Raw genomic sequence first — 26973 nt, 5'->3', positions numbered from 1 at the left:
ATTTTGAAATTGTGTTCACACGCAGTTACTTCTTATTTCCTCTGGGAACAAATAGAATATGCTTTGTTTGGTATTAAAAGCCCTTCATAAACTAGGCTCCTCCTACCTGTCTAGTCTTCTTACACCTCCTTCCTTAATATATACTTTTTTATCTAGTGACACTGGTCTTCTGACTGTTGTATGATCAAGACACCTATATCTCAGTTCTGTGCATTTTCTCTCTCTATCCCCCATGTTTGGATAGCTCTCCTCCCTTTACGTGGCCTAATGGCTTCCTTGGCTTCCTGTTAGTCCCATATAAAATCTCACTTTCTTTAGGAAGCCTTCTCAAACTCCTTTTAATCATAATGATTATTTCCTGTGTGTAACTTGTTTGTACATATTTGTTTGCACGTTGTCTCCCCCATTAGACTGTGAGCTTCTTGAAGGCAGTGACTATCTTTTTCCTCTGTTTGTATTCCTTCTGTTTAGCACATTGCCTGGAACATAATAAGTACTCAACAAATACTTATCGACTTACTGACTGAAAAGAGAATTTTCAGGCTTTCAAAAAAGAGCATTTCCAGAACAGAAGAACAACAGAACACAAACCTGTGAATCTCTGTTAGTATGAAGTTTGCTTTTCTTTCAAAATATTTACTACACGCAAAATGTGGCTTTCAAGGGCATTGTATTTGTCTGGGATTCCTTCTGGATTTTGTTTTTTTTTTTTCATTCTCTTCTCATTTTGGTGGGAGGAAGGCATTTGGAAACTTTTCCCCCAGTCTCTCTCTACTTCACTGACCTACTCTCCTCCATTGAAATAAAAGAAACGCAAACCTTTGTAACAAATACATATAGTCAAGCACAAGAGATTCTCGCCCTGGCCATGTCCAAATCTATGTGTGTGATTTTGTGTCTTGAGTGGGTCACATTTCCATTAAGAGATATCTCATCATCAGTCCTCTGGAATCATGTTTGGTCATTACCCTGATCAGAATCCTTAAGTCTTTCAAAGCTGTTTGTCCCGGCAATGTCATTGTTATTGTAAAAATTGTTACGATTCTGTTCACATCGCTCTGTGTCGGTTCACAAAGGTCTGGCAGACCATTCTCTGAAATGGAGCCTTTCGCTATTTCACCAATTCATATTTCATAGTTTGTTTAGCCTTTCCTCATTCGCCAGGCTCTTGATTAATTTCCAGTTCTTTGACATTTATTGTTTTACATATATATATATATATATATATGTTTTACATATATATATTTACATATATTGTTTTACATATTCGGGTTATTTTCCATTGTCTTTTATTTCCCTGGGGATAGGCCTAGTAGTGATATTGATGAGTCACAGGATACATAGAGTATAGTTGCTTTGGGGGCAGAATTGCAAGTTGCTTTCTTGAACAGCTAGACTAGTTTCCAGCTCTTCCAGGAGTGCATTAATGTGCCTGTTTTCTCACAGCCCCTCCAGCGCTTGTCATTTGTTCTTTTTGTCATCTTTGCCAATCCGATGGAGGTCACCTGGAATCTCAGAGTTGCTTTAATTCACATTTTTCTAGTTATTAGGGATTTGGAGCATTTTTCACGTGTTAGCCTCTAGGAACTGCAGTGAATAGGGCAACACATGCGGAGTCAGGAAGACCTGAGTTCAAATTTCAGATATTAGGTGAATTGTTATGAAAATAAAACGGGATATTTGTGAAGCAGCACCTCGTGAACCTTAAAGCTTTACATAAGTATTACCTTTTTATCATCATCACCATCATCAATAGCTTTTTGATAGCTTGGACGTTTTTCCCTTTGAAAACTGCCTATTTGTGTCTTTAGACATTTATCAATTAGAGAATGAGCCGTTTGGATTTCTCTTTCCTTGATCCCAGATCATTCTTTTACAAGAGTCTGGAACATAGTAGGTACTCAACAAATACTTATCGACTTACTGACTGAAAAGAAAATTTTCAGGCTTTCAAAAAGGAGCATTTCCAGAACAGAAGAACAACAGAACACAAACCTGTGAATCTCTGTTAGTATGAAGTTTGCTTTTCACGTACATGGAGATATGAAACCCTGAGGTTTTACATAGTGAATTCCACCTGATTTTATGCCAACTGTCAAGGTTTAATGATCTCTCTTCAAGTTGAATTTTAACAATTCAATTTGACTTGATTCAATTTAACTCAACAAACATTGATTAAGCCCCCATTGGCCTGGTAACGATTCTGTGTGATGAGCAAACAGAGAAAACAAAGAGACATGAAAACTCAATTCCTGCCTTCTGGGATTTTACATTCTATAGGGTGAATGGCAGATATAGTACATATGGAGGAATGAATATAGGAGGCAATTTGAGGAATGAAAGGGCACTAATAACTAGGAGAAGGAGGAATGTTTTTCCATTAGAGTTGGTACCTAAGGATTGTCAAAGGGAAAGGCAAGTTGGTAAAACAACTGGGGCATAAGGGCACAGTCTGGGCAAAGGCATGTGAGTGGGATATTGAAAGATAAGTTTGGCCAGAAGAGAGGTGTGGTAAGGGGAATCCTGAGAACTGTTTGGTTGGAGCCAGTTTGTGGAGGGCCTGAAATGTCTGGCAGAAGAGTATGTATTGGATCCCAGAGGCAAGAGGAAACACTGGAGAGTTCTGAGGAACCAAAGTAGGAAAAATCAGAAATCATCTGTGAGTCCCCTTTCCAGCCTGGAGGTCCTGAAACAGGGGCAGCTAAATTCCCTTGGAAATCCAGGTTCTCCTTAAGGAGGAGCCTCTTGGGACAGGGACTGTCACAGAGCGGTCTTCAAGCCATTGATTTCTACATGTATATACTCTTTGGAGTTAGGGCAGTGTCAAGTAAATGGGCACAGGTTCTCTGGGATGCTTTAAGTATATTTGGTATTTATTGATCTGGGTTTGTGTTGTCTCCTCAGGTAGAATGTGATCTCCTTGAGAGCAAAGCTTGCTGGGTTGTTGCCTTTGTGTCTCCAGTGCCTAGCACTTAGGAAGTGTTTAACTAATGCTTGTTAATTAGTACCAAAAACTCCAGAAAGCCTGGAGTCCAAGCAGGACCACTGGCACTACAAAGGCTGGGCCCATGGCCTCCCCACCAGAAGAGGAAAGCCCAGGTTAGACTAGAGTCGCTTCCTAGAGCAATCCTAAAACTGGCTTATTTTCACCGCGGTGTCACGTTCTTCTCTTGGTCTCGCTTCTTCTCTTGAATGCCTTCCCATGAGTGAATGGAAAGAAAAGAAAGAAATGTGAGCGCACACAATGGAGAGAAGGGAAAGGAATAAACATTTACGAAGCGCCCCCTACGTGCCAAACACTACACCAAGTGCTTTTACAAATATTACTTCATTTGATTGAGGGTGAGGAAACTTATCTGAGATGGGGGGCCAGGAGAATCTTGATGGCTATCGATGCCTCTTTGTACGATATGTCCGTATCATTGGGCGCCACCTGGTGGCAATGCCTTTATTTTTTAAAAAATGTTTTCATCTCACTATTAAATCCAGTTCAACAAACATTTATTAGACATCTGTTTCGGGTTGGTTCCTGGGCATACAAATGAATGGTGTATAGCAGAAAGAGCCTTGCCTCTGGATCTTTTTACCTATGTGACTGTGGCCAACTTACTTCATTTCCTCATCTATAAAATGAGGGGATTAGACTCTCTGAGGTCCCATCCAGCTTTAAACCTGTGATTATATGAAACATTCTGAGCCCTTGAGAAGCTTGAATTTAACTGGACAAATACTTCCTTCTGTGGCCCAATGAAAAAATGAGCTGGGTTTGAAGTCTAGGACCTGAGGTCAGATCTCAGCTTTGCTACTTAAAATTGGTATGGCCTTGGTAAGACCCTGCCCCACTTCTTCAACTGTAAAATGAGGGAATTAGACTTGGTGACCTCTAAGGCGGGATGTCAGAGCTATTAGGGACCTCAGATGTCCAGCCTTGGAATCAAGTTCACATGATTATAAACTGGTCAACTGGAACCTGGGTCCAGGGCTTTGTAGTCCAACTCTAATGCCTTCCCGTGGCACCACAGGACCTCTGACCCCTCTTTATCTTCTTCACTGGTCTCCATTCCCTTACTGATACTTTAAAATCAGCCAGCATCAAAGGGACAGCTCCCTTTTCCTCTCTCCATTCTCTCTTGGTTCCCCAGAGCCTGTTTTCCTCTTATTGTCCTCCTACATCTCTGACCACTCCTTCTGTGTCTTTTACTGGCTACTCATACTCCTTCTATCCATCAATGTAAATGGAAAGAATGTTTGATTTGTTAGGCTCCTATTATGTCAAGGCATTACCGTAATGTACTGGGTACTGGGGATACAAAGAGAAAGTCAGGTACAGTCCCTGCCCTCTAGGAGCTTGCCATCTATACAAATGATGTATATTGCCTTCATCCTGTTTTCTTAGCAGGATACACAGACTTCTTATGCAGGATAGGACTGACTCCCAACAAAACTGTGAAAACTGATGCCCCTTTCCTTCCTAACTTCTCCTGTTAATGCCATGGGATACCGCCCTTTCCCCAATCCCTATGCCCACTCCCCCACCCCTGCCTTTCACACCCTTTCATACTCTGGAAAGGTACTAAAAACAATATTGCCATTGCTCCTGGAAAGGCCTTGTCAGTCGACTCCACTGTGGCTCCACTCACCCTTCCTGTGACTCTCCAGACCAAAGCATTCTTTCAGACCCATAATTCTCTCATATATGTTTTCTTCCCCTGGTAGAATGTAAGCCCCTTCAGGGTAAGGACTTTCTGCTTATATATATTTGTTTCCCAGGTGCTTAGCACAGAGCTTTATTGAGCACAAAGTATTAAACATATCCACACATGCATGAATTCATTCATCTAGTCCAATTCCCTCTTTTTACAGATGAGGAAAATGAAGCTCAGATAAGTTAAGTGACCTTCCCAAGATTCCATAGGCAGTACTCACCCACATTCTATATCTTGGATGGTGTCAGGCATTGGCTTGTTCTTGGTTTCAGGGAGGAAGAAGAAGACCACGAAGCTGGAAGAGATGCCTATGATGGCAAAGATGAACTGTGGCAGGGCTGGAATGTAGTGCCTGAGTGTATTCACCAATGGGGCCAGCACTGCCCCAATCTGATCTCCTGTGAGAATGAGTCCCCTGCACATGTACCTGTCAGGGCCAAGAATGTCTGATTATCCCTGATTCAACACCTGTTAAATACCCTCTTCCTGTAACCCCTAGTTAGTAGAATCTGTAGTGTAATCATGGAGTACTGAAATTTTTAAAAACTAGAGGAAGCTCAGGGGCTTCTGCAATTTATACATTTGAAAGGAAAAAAAAACTATTATTCAAATTCCAAATAATCTCAACGAGGAAGCTGATATGTTAGGTTAATCTTGCCCCAACAGCTTTGTTTCGTCTTTCCCTTTGGTATCTGTAGCTGAATGGGTAAAGGATCAACCCCCTTCATCATTAGTAGGGGTGAAATTTCTCCATTGGTTGCCCCCTGGGAAGGTTGCCACCCTTCTCTCGTATCTCTACACTTAGTAAAGTGTATGCTCTTTGAGGATACAGACTATTGGCTTATGTATTGCTTAAAAAAGCTACAAAAACTATGCCCAAGGAAGACAACAAAATAAATGGAAAGGATGACACAAAGAAGAGTTATGAGAAGGCACACCTTCCCCTTCTCCCCAGCTCCTTTGAAGGTCAGAGATCCATGGGCATGAACTAGTATAGAGATTTTGGGACTTTTTCAAGGAACTGATCAGTTTTACTGATTTTTCTCTTTTTTCTTTTTAAAAATATTCATTGTTACATGGGATGGTGGTCTAGGAGGAAGAGAGGGAGAAGAATAAGGGGAGAAACTTAGCTGATGTAAAAATAAAATATATCACTACATTGTTAAAAAAAGGATTAGCCTCATTTTCATTCTTTTTTCTTTCCCTCCTTCCCTTCTCTCTTCATTCTCATCCTCACTCTAGCCCTCTCTTTTCCCCTCTACCCTTTTCTTTCTCATTCCTTCCTTCCTTCTTCCTTTCTTCCTTTTCTACAGGCAGTCTGGCATAGAGGATAGATTATTAGAACCAGGACTCAGAAAGACATGAATGAACTTTTATAGAACCACAGAATCTGAGAATTGGGAAGGACCTCAGTGGCCATCTAATCCAACTCATGCATGAAAGAATCCTTCTTATAATACACCCAACAAGTGGTGGTCCAGCATCTGTTTGAAGACCTCCAGGGAGGAGGATCTCACCACCTCTTGAGGGAGCCCATCACCAGCCCAGTTGGGGACAACTGTAATTGTTAGGAAGTTTTTCCGGATATCAAGGCAAAATGAGCCTGTGAATGTCCACCATCACTCCTGGTTCTGATCTTGGTTGGGGCCAAACAGAACAAGGCTCCTCTATCGTCCACAAAACAACGCTTTAGATACTAAAAGACAGGACTCATGTTCCCCCTGAATCTACTTTTCTTAAGACTAAATGTCCTAAGTTCCTTCAGTTCCTTAGGTTATAAGCTCATGGTCCTTTACCATTCTGGTTGTCCTCTTCTGGATACCTGTCAGATCATTGACGTCTGTGGTGCCCAGATGAAATGTGCCAAAGGCAGGAGACAGTGGGATGATTATCTCTTTGTCCCTGGAAGCAATGCTTCTCCTAACACAACCCCAGATGGCATTAGAATTTGTTGGCTGCTTCATCCCACTGCTGACTCACATGGAGTTTTCAATTTTCTAGAACAACTGCTGTCTACCTACACATCCTCCATTGTATGTATGTGGAGTTAATCTTTTTGGCTTACAGCTATCTTTGTCTAATTTCATCTCCTTGGAGCCAACCCAGTGCTCCTGCCTTTCAAAGTCCTTTTGGATTCTGACTATCTCATCCAGTGCATTAGAGATCTCTCCCAGCTTTGCATCCTTGGCAGATTTGATGAGCAGACCATCTATCCCTTTATTCAATGGTTTGACATAAGGGGTAATGAGAGCGGGGCCAGGCACAGATCTCTGGGGCACTCCACTAGGGACTTCCTGCCACATTGACAATGAACAATTGACAACTTCCCTTGGGGTATGGCCATGAAACCAGTGCTGAATCTATCTGATGTATTCCCATTTAATCCATCTCTCTCCATCTTTTCCCAAGAACTGTATGAGACACTTTATCAAGAGCTTTGTTCAAATTGAAGTAAACTCTATCCACTGCATTCCCCTTACCTACTACTTCGGTAATCCTGTCCAAACATGAAAGCCTATGAGGTCAGCCTGGCATGCATTGTTCTTGATGACACCACCCTGCTGGCCCTTTGTAATCATCATTCCCCTTTCTAGATATCCACAAACCATCTTTTCAGTGGTTCATTCTAGAATTTTCAAGGAATCCAACTCAAACTCATTGGCCTAGAATTTGCAGGCTCTATCCAGGGGTGGAGAACCTGTGGCCTTGAGGACACATGTGGCTTTCTAGGTCCTCAAGTGTGGCCATACATGGGATTCAGTCAAAGTCACACCAAGAGGGCCACTTATGGCCTCTAGGCCACAGGTTCCCCAACCCTGCTATTCCCTTCCCTTTCTTGAAAACCTAAACATTTGTCCTTCTCTAATCTTGTGGCACCTTTCATGTTCTCTTTAATCATTGATTACTACTGAATAAGCTCAGCCATCACTCCATAACCAGTACTTGTTCTTTCAGGACCCAAGAATATCTTTCATCTAGACCAATTTACTCCATTGAGTCTCTCCTCCTCCCTCCTCCTCCCAGAAATGGCAATGGTTATTCTTTATCCCCAAATGCTCTGTCCTACCTGACTACTGTGGGTAGGAGCTCAGTGGAATACACAGCATTGCAGGAAGCACAGATCACAATACAGCTGATTCCTAGTACTGCCAAAACCACACGCAAAATTTCTATAAAGGAGAAGACCAAAAAGAACTCCTCAAAAAACCAGTGTCAAACATATCTTTGAGTTATTCATTTGTTCGTTTATTCCTTCGTCCGTCCATCCATTCATTCACCCTGTCCATTCACATATTCATCCCTCAATTTATCCATGTATTCATTAATTCCCTTCCATACATTTAGCCCAATAATATTAATTGTTAGAGGCAGCTAAGTGGTGTAAGGAAAGAGTGCTAGACTTAAAGTCAGGAGGCTCTGAGTTCAAATTCTGCCTCACAACTTTCTAGCTGGGTGATTCTGGGTAAGTCATTTAACCTCTCTCAGGCTCAGTTTCCTCCTCTATGAGATGGGGATCATAACACTGTATCACCAAGGCAATATTCACAACGGGTGCACACTCATAACAATAGCAACCATTGTGAATATTGTGTTGGCGATACAAACACCTGCCACCCAGGTTTGGTTTGATGAACAAATCAGATAATAGGTGTAAAGCAATTTGCAAACTTTAAATGCTCTATACGTGGTAACTATTATTTGTTTGCTTCATTTCGCAAACAATAAATACTTATTGTGCCCTAACAGTGTGTAAGGCTCTGTGCTAAGTGCTGAGAGGGTAATGTAAAGATAAACTCAATAATCCTGTCCTTTAAGGAACTTGGTGAAGCTGAATTCAAACCACATGGCAGCCATTTATTCATCATTTGTTCCATTCACTTGTTCAGTCTATCCATCTAGCTATCCATCCACTCATCCACCCACCCACCCCACCCATCCACCCATCCACCCACCCATCCATCCATCCATCCATCCATCCATCCATCCATCCATCTATCCATCTATCCATCTATCTATCTATCCACCCACCCATCCATCCATCCATCCACTCATCCACCCACCCATCTACCCATCCACCCACCCACTCACCCATCCACCCATCCACCCACCCATCCATCCATCCATCCATCCATCCATCCATCCATCTATCCATCTATCTATCTATCCATCCATCCATCCATCCACCCATCCATCTATTATCTCTATCTCTCTACCAATCCATCCTACCTGTCTACTTACCTACCTATCCATCCATCTATCTATCCAGCTATATATCTATATATCTCTCTATCTACTCATCTATCCTGGCCTGGGTTTGAATGCTGGATCTGCCATTTATTAACTCTGCGCTCTGGGCACTTTGGCTTTCTTCTCTGAGCCTATTTCCTCTTCTTTAAAATGAGAAAGTTGGGGAGATGCCATGGCACCATGGAAAGAATGATTCCACTGGATCCAGAGGTCTTGAGTTCAAATCCTACCTCTGAGGCTCATTACTTGTGTGACCTTAGGCAAGTCATCTCAATTCCCTCAGCCTCAGTTTCCTCATCTGTAAAAATAGAATTTCAATTACATGGTTTCTGAAGTTCCCTTCAAGCTCTAGATCTATGATCTTGTCACTCAGGGATCTCAAAATGCCCTTCTGGTCTTACAGGCAATAGGTCTAGGGACTGGCCCTATGATTTTATCCTTACCTCGGTGTATAGGGAACACTCTATGCTCTGAGGAGTTAAGTGCCTCTCCCAGGTACTCGAGCAAATGCTTGAGATGAGATGGGGCCTCAGTTAGTTGAGCATCCATTAAGCACTTACTGTATATCAGGCACTGTGCCAAGCACTGGAGATACAAAGAAGGGCAAAAACATGGTTCTTGTCCATAAGGAGCTCACATTCTAATAGGAGTGACAACATGCAAACACCTATATATCTTCAACTATACATACAGGTGTACGTCTATACGTATACAAACAGCAGAAATGGGAGCAGATCTCCATCTCCTTTGTCTCTAGGCTCTTAACACTCAAGGAGCCCATAAGACCATTCATTCCTGCCCCAAGAGCTTTGAGCTCTAAGTTTGAGGGTATAATGAAGGCAACCAGAGGTTCAGCCTTTCTCCCTACAGCACCATGGCAGAATCAAGACCCTAAGGCTCACATTCATTTTGGTGTGCCTAAGCTCCAAAGTGAGAGGTGGAGGTAGAGGTCTGCCCATGTCGGGAAGGCCACATACAAGCCAGCCTCAAAGACAGGCAAGGCACTTCTCCTCAAAGATGACAATAATCCTAATATTTATATAGAGCCCACCATGCTCCAAGCATTGGGCTAAGTATTTTATAAATATTATTTCAAATGGATCCTGGAAGGGAGGTGTTGCTATTATCTCCATTTTACAGAGGAGGAAATGGAGGCAGGCAGGTTGAGGTACTTGCCCAGGGTCACCCAGTTAGGAACCATCTGAGGTTCACTTTGAACTCAGGTCATCCTGACTCCAGGCCTAGTGCCCTATCCATTGGACTACCTAGCTGCCTCTGCCATATTCATTGGGCCACCTAGCTGCCTCTGATCCTATGAAAATCCTCCATTCCCTTTTTCCCTTTCCCCAAAGCTCCCTCTCTTACCTTCAGACAGAAATGCACCAGGAAGTACGAACAGTCCAGCAAGAAGGAGGCAGGCCACTGCTATCATTTGACGGCCAAGGGAGTTCATGATGAACAAGGCCACAAAACTACTTAGGAAGGCAGAAGCTCCAAAAAGAACTTGGAGCATTTGAATATTGCTCCCCAAGTTCTGAATATCCAGAGAGAGCCCATAAAAAAGCATCCCTGTTGTGAAACTGCAGCAGAGAGTGGGGAAAGCAGAGAGAATCCATCACACTCGGAGCCCAGAGCTCACCATCCAACGCAGTTCAATTCAATGAGTCCTTTGGGTGGCAGGGTCTGTGCTGGGGACTAGGGACAGAAATCCCTCAAGGAGCTGGCATTCTGCCGGGGGTGGCAATGCTTCACGAATACAGTTAAGTGAATGCCAGATAAATTTAGGAGGGCAAGAGGATCACTAAGGAAAGGCTGAATGTTGAAGGCAGCCAAGGATTCCGGAAGGTAATTTGAGGAGGGCATGTGTTCTAGGCATGAGGAACCTCACATACAAACACAGAGAGTGGGAGATGGACTCTCTAGCTCGGGAAACTTCAAGAAAATCATTTGTGCTTGTAATGTAGAGAGTGTGAAGGGCAATTATGTTAAACAAGTCTGCAAACGTAGCCCGGAGCCATATTAAAGAGAGCTCTAAAAGAAATATATATTAAGATAAAAAGTGAGAGAGAAAAAAGAACCAATAAACAAAACTCTGAAGGGAAAGGGTAACAAACATGGAGAAGAGAGCCTGTGAAAACAGGGCCACCTTAAAAAAAAGATTAAAGGAAAGTAACTGAAGGAACATAATACCGGGTTTATAGCAGAAGAGAAGGAAAAAGCTTAACTTGAAAAATATCCCCAGTTTTAGAGACAGATGAAGGAAAATATAAACCTGTCATAACTTTAAGTGTGAATGGATTAAACATTTTCAGACATTGAAAAAGAGTCACAGTTTGGATAAGAAAACAAAGTCCTACAATCTGTTGCTTGCAAGAAACACATTTAAAAAACATAGATACGCACACAAAAGGGTGAATGGAAAAAAAATTACTATGTATCAAGTGAAAATGAAAAAGTCAAAATTATCTTCTATCAGGCAAAGCAAGAACATTAAAAAATTTAAAAGGAATAAACAAGGAAATTATATTGTGCTGAAAGGAACCATAGATAAAAATATCAGTAATAAACTGACAGGTAACAAATGCTTTAGCTTCCAAATTTATAAAGTAAACATCTGAGCACTATACATTTTGGATAACTCCTTCAGAAAGATAAGCAAAAGGTAAAACATAAAACTCAACAAACTTCACAGAAATGAAAGTTAAAATTCTTATGACATCTTCTAAATAGGGCAGGAAAAGAACATGTGTATTTTTCTACACAACATGGAACTTTATAAAATTTGACCATGTAATAAGACACTGAGATATTGCAAACAAATGTAAGCAGGCAGAAATAATTAATATATCTTTCGCAGACCATAATGCAATAAAAATAAAAATTGGTTCAGGAACCACAAACAAAAGATGCAGACCCAAATAGAAGCACAACATTAAATCTTAAATAATGAGAGAGTCAAAGAACAAATCATTGAAATAATTAATAACTATGTAAAATAAAATATAATGATGAACCAATATGACAAATTTCTCAGATAGAGATAATACAATCCTCAGAGGGAAAATCACATACTTACAATAATACATTAACAAAATGGAAAAAGAAAGAATCAATGAACTGAGCATGCATTTTTAAAAGAAGAAAATCAACAAAGAAACATAAAATAAGCACAAAATAAGGAATGTTAAAAATCAAAGGGGAAATAGATAAACTGGAAGCAAAGAAGAATCTTATTTTGACATAGATGGACTCAATGACCTTGGAGGTGCCTTGTGACATCGAGACTGCATGATTCTGGAACTGAGCCATCTATTCAATCTGCCATTTGGGGAGAGATGAAGGAAAAGAGCCCAGACAAAGAAAAGAGGCATAGAGGAGTGCTTGAGATGAGCTGTGTCACCACCACTGCTGTCTTGAGAAAAATTGTAGGATTTTTTTTGTTTGTTCATTTTCCTTTTTTTTTAAACTGGACCTGTGATTTTGTTGATGAATCAAGCTAGTGGGTGGAGAAACACACTCTCAGTAAAAATCATTACCTTTTCTGTAACTTAGTTTTAGAGACTCAGTGGAGCCCTGACAGGTTTAAGGGACTCCCCGACAGTCACAGGATGTGCCTTTGATGTGGGAGGGCTATGCCATAGTCTGAAGCCAGCCCTCTGCCCATTGCCCACTACTTAGAGGGGAAATATCCTCTTCTTTTACTGATCAGCTTCCATTCATCATGGTGACATGCAAAACCAACAAAAATATGAAAAACCAATGATTGTGGTTTAAAATGTTTTACAAAGCACTGTTTAGCACCTCCTTTGAGTTCAGAGAAATTCTTTTTTCCCCAAGTAACCACCTCCTAATACTTTAACATGGCCAATATGTTAGGAATCCAGTGGAGTTCATAATTTTCTGTCCTTACTGGGTTTTTCATTTTTTCTTATCTGCCTCTTTGCTGTATATGTTAAAGCAGGTGAATTTTATTACTATTTATCTTCCTCATCTTCTCTGATGAAGGTTTATATAAGGTCATTTCCCCCAAGTATGTTTGCACAATGAGCCACTGGGTTCCAAAGTCTTAGGCATAATTTATGTGAAATTTACTATCTCTACAGAAGAAGCATTTTAGGATAAGACAGAAGAGAGCTTACAATATGCTTGGCATTCAAATTTGTTTGTCTTGCCAGCCGAAGATGCTATCATTTATCTAATTGTGCATTGATACAGATTCCCACCCATCCATGACTTCCCATTCTGGGGGACTCTTGTCTAGGCCCTCCCATAAGTTTGCCACAGAAGGCCATGCCCCTTTCCCTCCCAACAAGGCCACACTAGATTATCTTCCTCTCACAAATCCCCTAATGACATCATTAATTCTTGTTCTTCAGGGTTTCTCCTTGGCTCTATTGTGCAAATCATTCACACCCGCCATGTTCCTTCCCATCACCTACTGGTGATATTCATCACCAGTTCTTTGAAGACTGGTGTTCCACATCTCACTGCCATACACAATGCTGGTAGTATATCAGCATTAGAAAGAAGGGTGTCTGTCTTGGGGAGAGGCTTATAGTCAGTATAGGAGCTTTGCCATCTTTTGAAGACAACCTCCTCCTTGGTTTCTTGGTTCAACACATTGGTAATGTGCACTCTATCTTCCAATGGATTAGATCACACTTGGAAAATAGCCAAAAAGTGTCACCAAAGGGAAACATTTAAATATGAAAAATGACAGTGTGGGGGACATCCTGGAGCCCATGGAGAGCAAAGGAGAGAGCAAAGGGTTAAGGAGGGGTTAAGGAGACATCGGACAAGATCTACAGGATGAATCAGAGTTTTTTTTTTAAAGTGGCACGAATGACATCTTCAGGATGAAGCATGATTGCACCTGGCATGGGGGGAGAGTACAGGATAAACAGTCCAAGGGCATGATACTTAAGAAATGTGAAGAGACCTAGAGGAAGACTGACACTTGGGTGGCACAGTGGGTAGAGTGCAAGAACTGGAGTCAGGAAGCCCTGAGTTCAAATCCAACCTCAAATACTTACTAGTTGTGTGACTCTGGGCAAGTCAGTTATCCTCAGTCTGCCTCAGTTTCCTCCTCTGTAAAATGGTATAATAATAGCACCCATTTCAAAGGGTTGCTATGAGGAACAAATGTGAAAGTATTTGTCAAGTGCTTTGCAAACCTTAAGACACCACACAAATGGTAGCTATCATCATCACCTTTATCACTCCACCTCATTGGATAAATCAGTCAAGGAACATTTATGGAACAATGAACAGAAAAAAATGCACAAGATGAGAAAGAAGGTGACAATGGATTTCAACACCCATCAGTGGAGGGAGAATGCATGTCCCTGTTGTGTTGAATTCATGGAGAATAATGATAACTTGCAGATTCCTTGAGATAGATTTCCATTATCACTTAAGAAAGTGCTGGGGGCTGTTCTTGGCCTGAATCTTCTTCTCTGAAATGTGACTCAGATGAGTGCCCAGAGGAGGGGAGCCGGGATGGGGAAGGACATCATGCTCCTGCCACATGAAGATCCCTTGAAGAAGCTGGGGATGATTCATTTGGAGAAGAGAAGACTTGGGGAGGGAGACATGAGCCCTGCCTCCAAGGACTTTCATGGCTGACATGTAGAAGAGAGTAAATGTTTTCTCTGCATGGCCCCAGAGGCAGAACGAGGAGCCAAGGTGGAAGTCACAGAGAGGCAGGGTGAGGTTCTAGGTAAAGGACACCTCATAATAGTTAGAGATGAAGGTAAAATAGACTTTGCTAAGAGCTAGTGGATTCCCTTTCACTTGAGGTTTTTAGGCAGAAGCTGGATAAGTGTTAGTGGGGCTAAGGTGAGGAGTACTGGTGATCAAATTCCTTAAACTCAGGCTCTGAAGGTTTTTTAACTTGTTGTTGAAGAGTCTTTTTAGTCATGTCTTATTCTTCATGACCTCATTGGGGGTTTTTCTTGGTAAAGGTACTGGAGTGGTTTGCCATTTTCTTTTCCAGTTCATTTTACAAATCAGGAAACTGAGGCAAGCAAGGTTAAGTAACTTACCCAGAAGTACATAGCTAGTAAGTGTGTGAGGCCAAATTTGAACTCAGCAAGATGAGTCTTTCTGCTCCAGGGCTGGCACTCTATCCACTGTGCCACCTAGCTCTAAGATTCTGTGATTCTGTGAATCACCGATAGAAGATTGCAGCTCAGCCTGTCCATTTCTATCACCTATTTATTGTGTCTGTCTGAGAGATTCTTTTGCGGGGGCTGTAAACATTAATATTCCTCATACACTATAGGGAACCTACCCTGCAAAGGACATACAGAGGATTCTCGTACGCAGGATTGGAAAGTGGACCAAATCCAACATGGTATAACGGGTTTGTGCTGCATCCAGCTCCATCTCCACGGTGGATCTCAAAGCCTTTAGGGAGAAGAGCCAATGATAAAGTCAAGCTGGGGCTTAGTATATGGAAGAACAGAAGGAAGGAGCAGGACCAACTGGCTTGGTGAGAGATTCTAGACAGGGACTGGGACCAAATGAGAGTTCGTTGGCTATGACCCCAAAGCCTTGTTAAGCCTTCCCTTACCCCAATGGCAAGCTCTATTACAACATGCCCAGTCGAGCCACGTCTGTGACCATAGGATCAGAGGAGAACCCTCAGGTCATATAAGATCAGTAGAGACAATAAGCTGTGCCCATGTCTGTCACTAAAGCATGAAGGGTGCACACCTAGGATCTATATATCCCCTATGGGTGCTCCTCCATGGAGCTACTGACGTCCAGCTTAGACATAAACATAGCACTCCACGGAACATCAACGCATTTTAAGAAAACTTTAATGAAAACACTTCATAGGTACTATCTGAATGAGATGGCTAAATATTTTTCAGAACGTAGTCATCTCAAACATACATACATCATAAAAGCTAAATATCAACATAAGGAAAAAATTAACATTAGCACTGGCTCTGAGGCAGAAAACTTGGGTTCACATCCTGCCATTGATACTCCCTGTGTGCCCTAAGCAAGGCCCTTATTCTCCCTGTGCCTGAGTTTTCTCATTTGTAAAATGAGGGAGATGAACTCTGAGATCCCTTTCAGCTTCAACTCTATAATTGTTTGGTCCCTGAATATATCCTGATCACACACATTGCTTCTTTGTGTTCCTCTCCATGCATATGTAGCAGAGCAGAGGGAACGCTGACTCTGGAGTCAGGACACCTCGTTCTGATCTGTTCCTTAATACCTGTGTGAACTTGTGCAAATCACCAAAAACTTCTCTAGTCTTCAGTTTTCTCATCCATAAAATGAGGGGGTTGGACTAGGTGGCCTATAGAGACCCTTATGTGGGGATTTATTATTGTATGATCTTGGGTTTCCTACACATGTCCACTCTGCATATTAATGCAATCTAGTCAGGTTGTTGAAAGTGTTCCCCATGTTCTAATACTTTCTTATTTTGTTATTTCATTAAATGCCTTTGCTTTGGCTTGTGTTCGTTGTCTGAGCAGTAAAGGCTCACGAGCTATGCATTTCAGGGGATGTAGCTCCACAGAGAGACAACCATGCTTCTGTAGTATGTTTCTTCTCCTCCTTGCAGCAGAGCAGAAGGCTGAAGCTTCTGTTTGGACAGAGGACATTTTCTTTAAGCTGCTGTTTGAATTTGGTCTCATAGAAACTAAAAATGCACTTGGATGATCCTGTTTGAGTAACCCACCAGGAATTTCCTACGGAAATACACCTTGGGGCAATATATAGATGAGGAAACTGAGGCCTGAGAGATTAAGGGACTTGCCCTTCATGACTAAGCCAGGATATAGCCATGGAAGTATTCAAACTCATGTCTCCTGGACAGTGAAATCTAGTGTTCCATCCACATTGCCTTCAGGGGCCGGCTTCTATACCTACCTTGTGCTCCTGTAAGTTACTAGAGCACAAATCATTAAACTCATTTCATGCGAATTTCATTGAAACCCTTTTTATAATTTTGCCCTGTGTGAATAGGTGATCCTTGCTAGGCTCAGCCACAGTCAAGACTGCTCTGGGGCCAGAGAGAGGCAGGGAAGAAGCACTCATTAAGCACCTACTATGTGGCAAATACTGTGCTAAATGCTTTACAAATGTAATCTCATTGAATCTTTATTATTTAATTGTCTCATTAACCATTTTACATTTCTCCTTATGGAATGGCAGGGCAAGTGTTAAAACACTGAGCAAGGAAAGAAATGAGGTGAAAAAACAGAAAGAGCAGACCAGAAGGAATACGGAGAATGGCGTTTGAGACAGGAGGGCAGAAGGGCAGAGGGCTGCAGGAACCCTCTTAAACCAGAGGGAATGAGAGAGACTCACCCCTGCCCCTTTTCAACCAGGCATCTTCACACCTTCCCATAGTTCAGGTGACTCTTCCCCCAGTCTGGTTTTTCTCTTGGAAACAGCTAGGCAGCCCCAAAGATTGATGTCTTCAAACAGGGAAGTTTACTATGGCCCCCAGGGACCCTCAATCACTGAGCCCCTATTCTTGTCCAGTATGTCTTAAAGAAGCCACGCCTATCCCTGACCTGTTCCCTGGCCCGCTGAGACTTGGAGGAGCATCATCAGAGATGGGATTTCCTCTTGGTAGGCCCCTGGCTATTGGGCTTGACTTGAAAAGTCACCATTTCCCACATCCCAGCCCTGGCTCCTCCTTCCTCTCTCACCTCTACAGTTAGGGTCTTATCCTTTATTCCATTGGTTTTTGCAACTTTTCTGAGCACCTTTAAGGCATCATCATATTTGTTTTGGACAATCAGCCATCCAGCAGATTCTGGCAACCACCTGATTAAATAGTGCAGGACAGATATAGTTAATTCTCTTTTTTCTACTCGTTCAAAGTCACACTTCTTGTGTATAGCAGAGTTGGGGTTCTTATTAATTCTCCATGTAATTACTTTGAATTATTTAATATGCAAAAGAAAGTTCACATGTGAAAGCCTTCATCTCCAGTTATGCCATACACCTGTGACAAGATTGCCAGAGTTTGCTTTTTGCCCCTTTGACAAAGATTCTTTAAATGAGTCAGCACAGGTTTTTGCTGTTAGCTCACGTGTCTTCCCCAATAGATGTTCAAATAGACCTATCAGGAAAAATTTCTAAAATTGTCAATAGGTTAGCGTTTAAATCACCCTTAAGTTCTAAGTGGAAAGAAAATCTCCTCCTCTGTCCCATGGGAGTAATGATCTCAGGTGCATAATTCAGCAAGAATTCCATTCTTGTATCAGCAACGCAAAAGCAGAGAGGAGAATTACGGCATTTGAATATGTCTTGAATCACTGACCAGAAAATGGACATTTCCTTCCATTCTGAGTGAAGCTTATCAGATCTTTTCTATTAAAATATTTTGTTTCCTTCATTTTTAAGTTTTCTGCTAAACCTTCTCCATCCCCTTATAACTCTAGTAAAAAAAATATGGCACGATTCGTGCCAGCTTGTCAAAATTTCAAAGTTAAAACAAATGCCTCCTGAACTTATAACATTTTATCTCCATGGTCTCTATTAGAAAGATTAAATATATGTTTAATAAACCCCCTTAACACTGTAAATACAAATTTATTTCTATACCATCCATCAAAATCATCAGAACAGAGGACTTTCCCTGAGATTGTGAGATCATTAGTGCTGAGGCAGAAGTATTTAAAAATTTTTCTATCAAACTTTTATACCTTGATGAGTTAGAAGTCCCCTTGGAAATAAGAGATTGATTAAAAAACCTTAAAAATAAAACTATTGTAATTTATAGAATATTGATACTAGAACATAGATCATTAAATTCATTTCATACAAATTTTATTATGACTTTTAAAAAATGATCACTCCAATTCTGAAAGACAAAAGCGGTAACACAATCATACAATAAGACCTTCCTAATCTTGCTTCAAGGAAAGCTGTGTTTTATCGCGTAAATATCTGTTAATAGATGTGCTCCATTACTAACTGTTCCTCAGGTGACAGAGAGTCCTCCTGACAAGCAGACAAGACCTCAAGGCTCCAACACCAAAGTCACTGCCTTAGGTTCTGACATTGAATGATTTTCAGAGTGGAAAGCCAAGTCAAAGGTTCAGGCTTAATTCTCGTACAGAGGCAGAGGAATAAATGAGAGCCTGTTAAAGTAAACTGTATTCCGAACTTCAGTGCTGCTCTTTGAAGGATCTGTCAACCAGCCAAAGTTTGCTTTTTTAAATGATGGGCTTTCATCACTCATTGATTTTGCCCAGTTTCCTATAGCCTCCTTTTCTGGCATCATAATCTATTTTTCCTATTGCAGAATTCTTTATTATATAATTCATTTTTGTAATTTCTAATTTTTTAATGTTATTTTTAATTTGTGGAATAAAACAAGTATTTTATAACATAGTGCAATAAAAAGATGATCATACATGAAACAGCAAATCAACGCTGCACAACTTGCTGTTCCTTTCAAATATATAACAAAATTATCATGCAATTTTTTCTTTTTTATTCCTTCCTTCACCCTATCCCAGAAATGCCTACCATTAGATGCAAATAGGCATATATATACACATATGTATGTATATACATATGTATGTATATATACACATGTATGTATATATATATGTGTGTAAAATTATTCTATACTTCTATTTATCAGTTCTTTCTCTGGATGCAGACAGCATCTTTCTTCATATGTCCTTTATAGTTAATTTGGGTATTTATAAAAGTCAAAATAACTTCTTTCCTTGAAGTCATTCTTAAAACAATATTGCTGTTACTGTATGCGATGTTTTCTTATTATACCCAAAGGATATCAGTATTTTAATAACTCCTTGGATATAATATCAGATGCTCTCCAAATGGTTAGTTTATTTTACAGTTCCACCAGCAATGAATTAGTCTCAATTTTTCTATATCCTCTCCAACATTTGTCATTCTCCTCACATTTTAGCCGATCTAGTAGGTGTGAAATGATATCTCAATTATTTTAATATGTATTTCTCTAATCATTAATGACCTAGAGTACTTTTTATATGACTATAAACTGTTTTGATTTCTTCTTTGGAAAACTGCCTGTTCATATCCTTTGAGAAGTTATCAATTGGTGAATGCCTCATATTCTTATAGATTTCACAATATTTTAATTAATATTTGTGAATTACCCTTCATCTTATTTGTGCTCACCATTTTCCTTCTCAGTCTCTCTTTTTACTCTCTCCCTGTTACCTTATCTTTTCCCCTTACTGTCTTATTCTTATTTTACCCACCCCTTTAAAATCTGCTCCCTTATCTTCTCCCCTACCTTCCTAATCTTATTCTGTATACATAACCTTTCAAAAGTCCCTTCCCTAATCTAGCCTCGAGTTTTCTCACTTCTCTAGAAATTCAGAAGGCTTCTAAAGCTCTTCAGATGTGCACTTTACTTCCTCTTCAACCCAGATGAGAGGAAGGTTCCAACACTACCAGTCTTTCACCCCCAACCTGTTTCCTTGGTATTATTTCTTCCTTTCACTCCCTGTTTTTATAAGATAATTGCTTCTTTGTACCTTTTCCTACCTAACTTTGTTTTGTAGACTTATCCTAACATGCACGACTCAGCCACAACCTTTCTTTCAAACTACCTTAGTAATGGCATCATAATCTCTTTCAGCTTCATCTTGTACCTGGACCCCAATTTTCCCTGTCTGTCTTGTCTGCCCTCTTTGAAATATGTATCCCCACCTCTACAGATGATTCCATTCTCCTGGTTAGTTCCATTCCAGTACTGCATGGCATCTTCTGTATGTGCTCTGCAGTAGAATTCAACAAACCAGAATCCACATGCTGTTTTCTTCACTTTATCAGTGCCCATGATGATTTCCTTCATGGCGCCACTTTCGCTAAAGAGTTCATAGATCTGTTCCTCAGTTGTGTAAAAGGAGAGATTCCTGATATGCAAGGTGCAGCATTTCTTCAATAACTGTTTTTGATCTCAACACCCTAGGAGTGCTGGGTGAGGTATTGGCCAAGCTGCATGTAGGAGTCTCTGTCCAGCACACTCAGGAGCCCACTTGACACAAAGATTAGGTAGGAGAGGCTGGGTTTGCCCGGAGGCAGGCGGCCTTCCGGAGACCTACATTTAGGGTTCTAACCCAGATCTTCTGACTCCAAAAATGCCCCCTTTCAATAATTAAGTCTCTGAAAGATAGAGAAAAGGACTGGACCTATGATTTCACTGGAATAGGGAACTCCCAGGAGGTGAAAAATCCCTCTACCACTGCAATTTTGTCTTGGTGGGTTGCTTAGATCATTGATAGGTATAGTGACTTGCCCAGGGTCACATAGCTAGTGAGTATCTGAGGCCAGACTTGAAATCATGAAGATGAGTCTTCCTGGCTCAAAGTTCAGTACTCTATCCACTATACCAGCTAGCCCCCGCTAGCTGGTCATGTCACTTAGTCTGACCCTTTCATTTCACAGAAAAAGAAACTAGGGTATGGGGAGGGTAAGTGATTTGTGAAAGGGTACTTATGGAATAAGGGGTAAAGGTGTGATTTGAACACGTGACTTTTGATTTGAAATTTAATAATTTTGTATCCCACCTGTTGTGTCTTGGGATATTCTTTTTGGTACTTTGAGGAAAATCTATTCATCACTAATAACTTTCATATTATTTTCTTTACTTCTTATAACCCAGAGATAATTTGATGAAGGTATCTGGCTCTGAGTCTTTCTCATTCAAGCATGGCTTTTAACTCCTGGCTGGCACCCCAGTCCATGACTGGAAATATCCCACCCTCTTTTGAAACATCCTGAAACATCCTGAAATGAACTTTCCTGTATATAGAAGGGTGGGATTCTTCACCCTCCATCTGCAGCCCATGCCGAGAGAGAACATAAGCCCCGGGGGCACTTACCAAGAGGTCAGGAAGAAGGCAAAGAAGGGAGCAGACACTACCAGCTGGAGTCTGCGCCACTCCTGGAGGCCATAGGCCAGAACCCCAAGAAACAGATACCCCAGACTGATGCACAATGATAATATGACTGCTACCAGGGGCCGGTGCTGGCTGGTGGTCCATTCTATAACTGAAAGCAATCCCCAGCACAGGATTAATTTCAGACCAGGTAAGATCTCAAAGAACATGTGCAAATGTTGAAGAAGCCACACAGAGGAGACTTACCAAGGGTCCCACCACAAAGTATGATTCCTGATATCAAAAACCCAAGCAGGAAGCGAAGGCAACAGTAAACTGGGAATGACTGGGCAAAGGCAGCCCCAGTGCTGGAGACAGCCAGCATGAGGTAACTTGGAGGCAGCATCCGTTTTCTCCCAAACCTGCATCACAGGAAACCTGATGTCTGTGATCCCAGGGCAGAGGCACAATGTCATCCCCCCACCCACAGACCCCACTGGGCATTGGCTTCATTGCTATCCCTGCTCCCTGGAATGCCTTCCTCCTTATCTCTTCCTTTTAGCTTCCCTGGTTTCCTTAAGTTGCGGCTAAAATTCCACCTTTAGCAAGAAGCCATCCTCGATCCTTAAGACCAGGGCAGCACCTTCCTCCTGAGAGGAAGTTTATTGTGTATGTGTCTTGAATGTGCAGAGTTGTTTGCATGTTGTCTCTCCCAGGGAATGTAGCTCCTTGAAGGCAGGGACTGTTTTTGTTTTGTTTCCTATCCCCAGCTCTTAGCCCAGTTCTTGGCACATGCTAAATGTTTAAGAAACACTTGTTGACTGACTGACCTTTGTCCCATGTTCAGCACATCACCAGCCTGCCTATATTATTAGGTTCTTTCCAGTCTTGGACGTACCTCCACCCACAACCCCAAATCTAGCCCTGAATCTTCTCCTTGTTGTTGTGGACTGTTGGCATAGAATAGAAAGAATGCTAGACTTAAAAATTGAAAGTCTTTGGTTCAAATTCTGCTTTCAACTCTAGGTGTGTAACCCTAGAGTCAAGTCACTTTGCTTCCCTGGGCCTTGGTTTCCTCTTTTGTCAAATGAATGGCATAGACCAAAGGATCTATAGTATCATCTTCCAACTTTTAGCTCTATGGCCCTTGGCTTCCTGGGTTTCAGAACCATCTGTGTCCATGTGAAACTCACCTGTCTGAGAGATAGCCCCATATGGGATATCCCACCAGAATCCCAGCGAGGAATACAGACTGAGACAAGGACTTCAGTGTCCAGGAGTCACACACTAGGTCCCACTGAAAGAGAAGATGAGAGCATAAGATGTTAAAGTGAATTTGGGCCCAGGAATCTTGCTGCTAATGTGGCAAGAGAAAGACTATGATGGCAAAGAGACTCTGGCTCAGGCCTCTTGCCCCACTACGATAAGAAGAGGCCACTGCCTCCATCATACAGTCATACAATGGTACATCATACATCAATACAGTCAAGCTTGGGATGTCGATTTCAAGCTCATTTTGACCCTATCCTTCCTGATGCAGACATCCTTATCTTTCCCCTTCTGATGTACATACAGTTATCCTCCCCTCCTGCTTTCTGTAACATTCCATTGTCCATCCTGCTTATGTATTTTACATCCTATATGAGGCTACAGAAGCTCTGGGTTCTCTGATTTTTTTCCATACAGATGAGCCTGTGCTTTAAATTTTTTGGAACTTTCTTTCTTCGGAGTAAAAAATGAAAAGCAAATTTAAAAGAGAATTAGTTAATATCAACTGATCTCTAAGTTTAGTTCAGAAATTCTCTAGTTAATGCATGGTGATATTAGCAACACAAATCCATAGAACAGAAAACAGCTGGATCCTATCTAAATATTTACTTGTACAAGTGGTATTCTTATTAATTAAAGAAGTTTCTTGTTCTAAGGAAATATTTCCTTTAAAAAAATTCCTCAATTACATGTAAAAGCAATGTGTTTTTAAAGTTTGAGTCCCAAATTCTCTACCTCTATCTCTGCCCCCCCCCATCTAGAAGGCAAATAGTTTTATGTGGTTTGTACATGTATAGTCATGCAAAACATGTTTTCATATATCATGTTGTGAAAGAAAATATAGGAAAAACCCTAGAAAAATAAAGTTTTTAAAAAAGTATGCCTTTTTCTGTATTCCAATGTCATCAGCTCTTTCTCTGGAGATAGCATTTTTCATTACAAGTCCTTCAGAAATGTCTTGGATCACTAGATTGCTGAGAATAGTTAAATCATTCCCGGTTGATCATCTTACACTGTTGCTATTACTCTGTATGTTATTTTACTGCTTCTATTCATTTAGCTTTGCATTTGTTCATGTAAACCTTTCCAGGTTTTTCCTGAGAGTAACCTGCTCATCATTTCTTATAACACAGTAGTATTCCATCACAATTATATACCACAGCCATTCTCCGGTTGATGGCAGTATCTCAATTTCCAATTCTTTGCCACCAGGAAAGAGCTGCTATGAATATTTTTGTACACATTGGTCCTCTTTCCTTTTTATCATTTTGGTATACAGAACTAGTTGTAGTACTGCTCTGTCAAAGGGTAGGCATAGTCTTATAGCTCTTTGGGTATTGTTGCAAAATGCGCTATGTAATAGTTGAATCAGTTCACAACTCCACCAACAGTACATTGGTGTCTCAATTTTCCCACATCCCCTCCCATCTTTGTTATTTTCCTATTCTGTCATATTAGCCAATCTGTTGGGTGTTAGGTGATATCTCAGAACTATTTTAATTTGCATTTCTCACATCAATGATGATTTAGAGCATTTTCCCTATGGCTATAGATAGCTTTGGATACTTTATCTGAAAACTAATTGTTCATGTTTTTTGACCATTTGTCAGTTGGGAAATGGAGCTCATTTTTGTAAATTTGACTCAGTTCTCTATATATTTGGGAAATAGAGCCTCTATCAGATAAACTTGCTTCAAATTTTTTCATATCCTATTTCCCTCCTTTTTATTCTATTCTCTTTCTCCTTTTACCCTGTCCTTCCTTAAAAGTGGTTTGCTTTTGACTATTACCTCCCCCAATCTGCCCTCCTTTCTATCAGCACCATCCCCTTTTTTATCTCCTTCCCATCCTACTTTCCTGCTGGGTAAGACAGAGTTCTATACAAAATGAAGTGTGTATGTAATTACTTCTTTGAGCCAATTCTGATGAGAGTAAGGTTCAAGGGTTCCCTGCCACCTTCCCTATGTAGCCCTACACTGTAAAAGCTCTTTCTTGCTTCTTTTATGTGAGATAAGTTACCGCATTCTACCTCTCCCTTTCCCTTTTGCCCAGTGCATTCCTCTTTCTCACCACTTAATTTTATTTATTTTGATATCATCCCATCATATTCAACTCACACCTGTGCCCTCAGTCTATCTATTCTCCTTCTAACTGCCCTAATAATGAGAAAATTCTTATGAGTTACAAGTATCATCTTCCCATATAGGAATATAAACAGTTTAACCTTGTTGATTTTCTTATGATTTCCAATTTCTGTTTTCCTTTTTATGCTACTTTTGAGTCTTGTATTTGAAAGTAAAATTTTCCATTCAGCTCTGCTTTGTTCATCAGGAATGCTTGAAAATCCTCTGTTTCGTTGAATGTCCATTCTCCCCGCTCCCTTGAAGGATTGTATTCAGTTTTGTTGAATAGGTGATTCTTGGTTATAATGCTCACTCCTTTGACATCCACAATATCATATTTCAAGACCTCTGGTCTTGTAATGTAGAATTTGCTAAATTTTCTGTTATCCTGACTGTATGAGCCTGTTCTTTGAGCATAAAGAAAATCTGCAGAATAACTCTCTGCCTTTTTGACTTGGTATTTGGCAGCAGGACCTAATAAATGGGATCCCTCACAAATGTTTATCACAGAAAGAGCTGTGAGATGGAGGGCTGGCAGAGGTAAGCAATCTGATTCTGTCATTCACCAAGGGAATCAAGTTCCAAATCAGTGGGAACTTTTCAAAAGGAGAATGAAATCTTGCCAGGATGGAAAAGGAGCAGCAGGAAGAATCTCTTACCTCAGTCACAATGGAAGAAGTGAAGAGGCTTTGGTCATAAACCCAGCCATCCACACACAGCTCCATCTCCAGTTGACTCATGTTTTGTCCTATGACATTTGGACCCAAGGGCTGCCCCTGTGGCCAGAAGTATCGGCAACACCTCTCTAGTTTCCCATTGGAATCCAGGGGGATGGAAAGCTTTAGAAGGGAACTAAAATTAAGGTTCCCATTGACATTGAGCAAATCTGAGGTATTGTCAAGTAAGTGAACCCAGCACCGGTGCTCAGGGACAAAGGCAGTGAAGTTCTCTATCAGACAATGGCTAGCTATAAATACTAGAGGGATAGCCAAACAAAGGACCTGAAGGATCTGGAATCTTCCCATATCTCCAACTTCAGGTAGGAGATCCTCAAAGGCCATCAGGACTGGGATGCTGGCCCCAAGAAAAAGAATTTCTTCAGAGAGCTACTGAGTGAAGAGAGTAGTCATTTGACTGCAACAAAACATGGGATGTATTTTTTAGACCAGTAAGGACACCTCCCCCACAACCTTCCTTTCACATCGATGGAAACTGTGTAGGCAGGCAGTGTTCTTGTGTCTGTGTGCAGTTGAGCATGCAAAAATTCTTCGGACCGTTCACAAAGAAAAATCGGTTTAGTTTTAGGTGAGCATCTAGCTGGAAGGATATATCAGCAGCAAGGTTGGGTTCTTAAATGTTCATTCTATGGGAGCACCTTTGCCCAGAGGATCCCTAGTTCCAACCTGCACATGCAATCCAAGGTAATGACAGAGAGACCCATAAAAAGAGCTCCACATACTTTCAGGAAAGATAACCATTTTCACTGTAAACCAGAGACAAAGCAGTGCCAGTTTTCTGTGTTAGTATGACAAAGATAATTTTACAGAATTCATTGGTTACAAATCAACCTCAGATTGAAGATGGGTAGGTAGCTTTGACATGGCTGAGTCATTTGAGAGCCAGGTGGAATGTGCTGCAGGAAGCATTGACTGATTCATGGAGGTTCAGCTCCAGGGTCAATGAGAAGCAATGTGGTGGCAATGAAGCTGGGCAGGATGTCAGGGTAGACTGTGTTGGAGTTCCACCTCTGAGTTCCCA

General features: G+C 41.1%; 1 protein-coding gene across 1 annotated transcript; it reads right to left on the bottom strand.

Annotated features, from left to right (window-relative positions):
• Positions 1 to 3129: 3129 nt before the first annotated feature.
• LOC118852779 (solute carrier family 22 member 10-like) lies at positions 3130 to 26276 on the bottom strand. The gene is made up of 10 exons (XM_036762476.1): positions 25875 to 26276; positions 23017 to 23120; positions 22091 to 22245; positions 21827 to 21995; positions 17639 to 17756; positions 15247 to 15362; positions 10320 to 10534; positions 7774 to 7876; positions 4927 to 5133; positions 3130 to 3196 (listed from the first exon to the last, which is right to left on the bottom strand). The coding sequence occupies exons 1-10, from the start codon at positions 26274 to 26276 to the stop codon at positions 3130 to 3132; spliced, it is 1656 nt and encodes a 551-aa protein (XP_036618371.1).
• Positions 26277 to 26973: the final 697 nt, after the last annotated feature.

The sequence above is a fragment of the Trichosurus vulpecula genome, chromosome 6, assembly GCF_011100635.1.
Source record: "Trichosurus vulpecula isolate mTriVul1 chromosome 6, mTriVul1.pri, whole genome shotgun sequence".
Classification (NCBI taxonomy): Eukaryota; Metazoa; Chordata; class Mammalia; order Diprotodontia; family Phalangeridae; genus Trichosurus; species Trichosurus vulpecula.
Note: the sequence above shows the minus strand (reverse complement) of the source record. Positions and strands in the feature narration are given on the sequence as shown.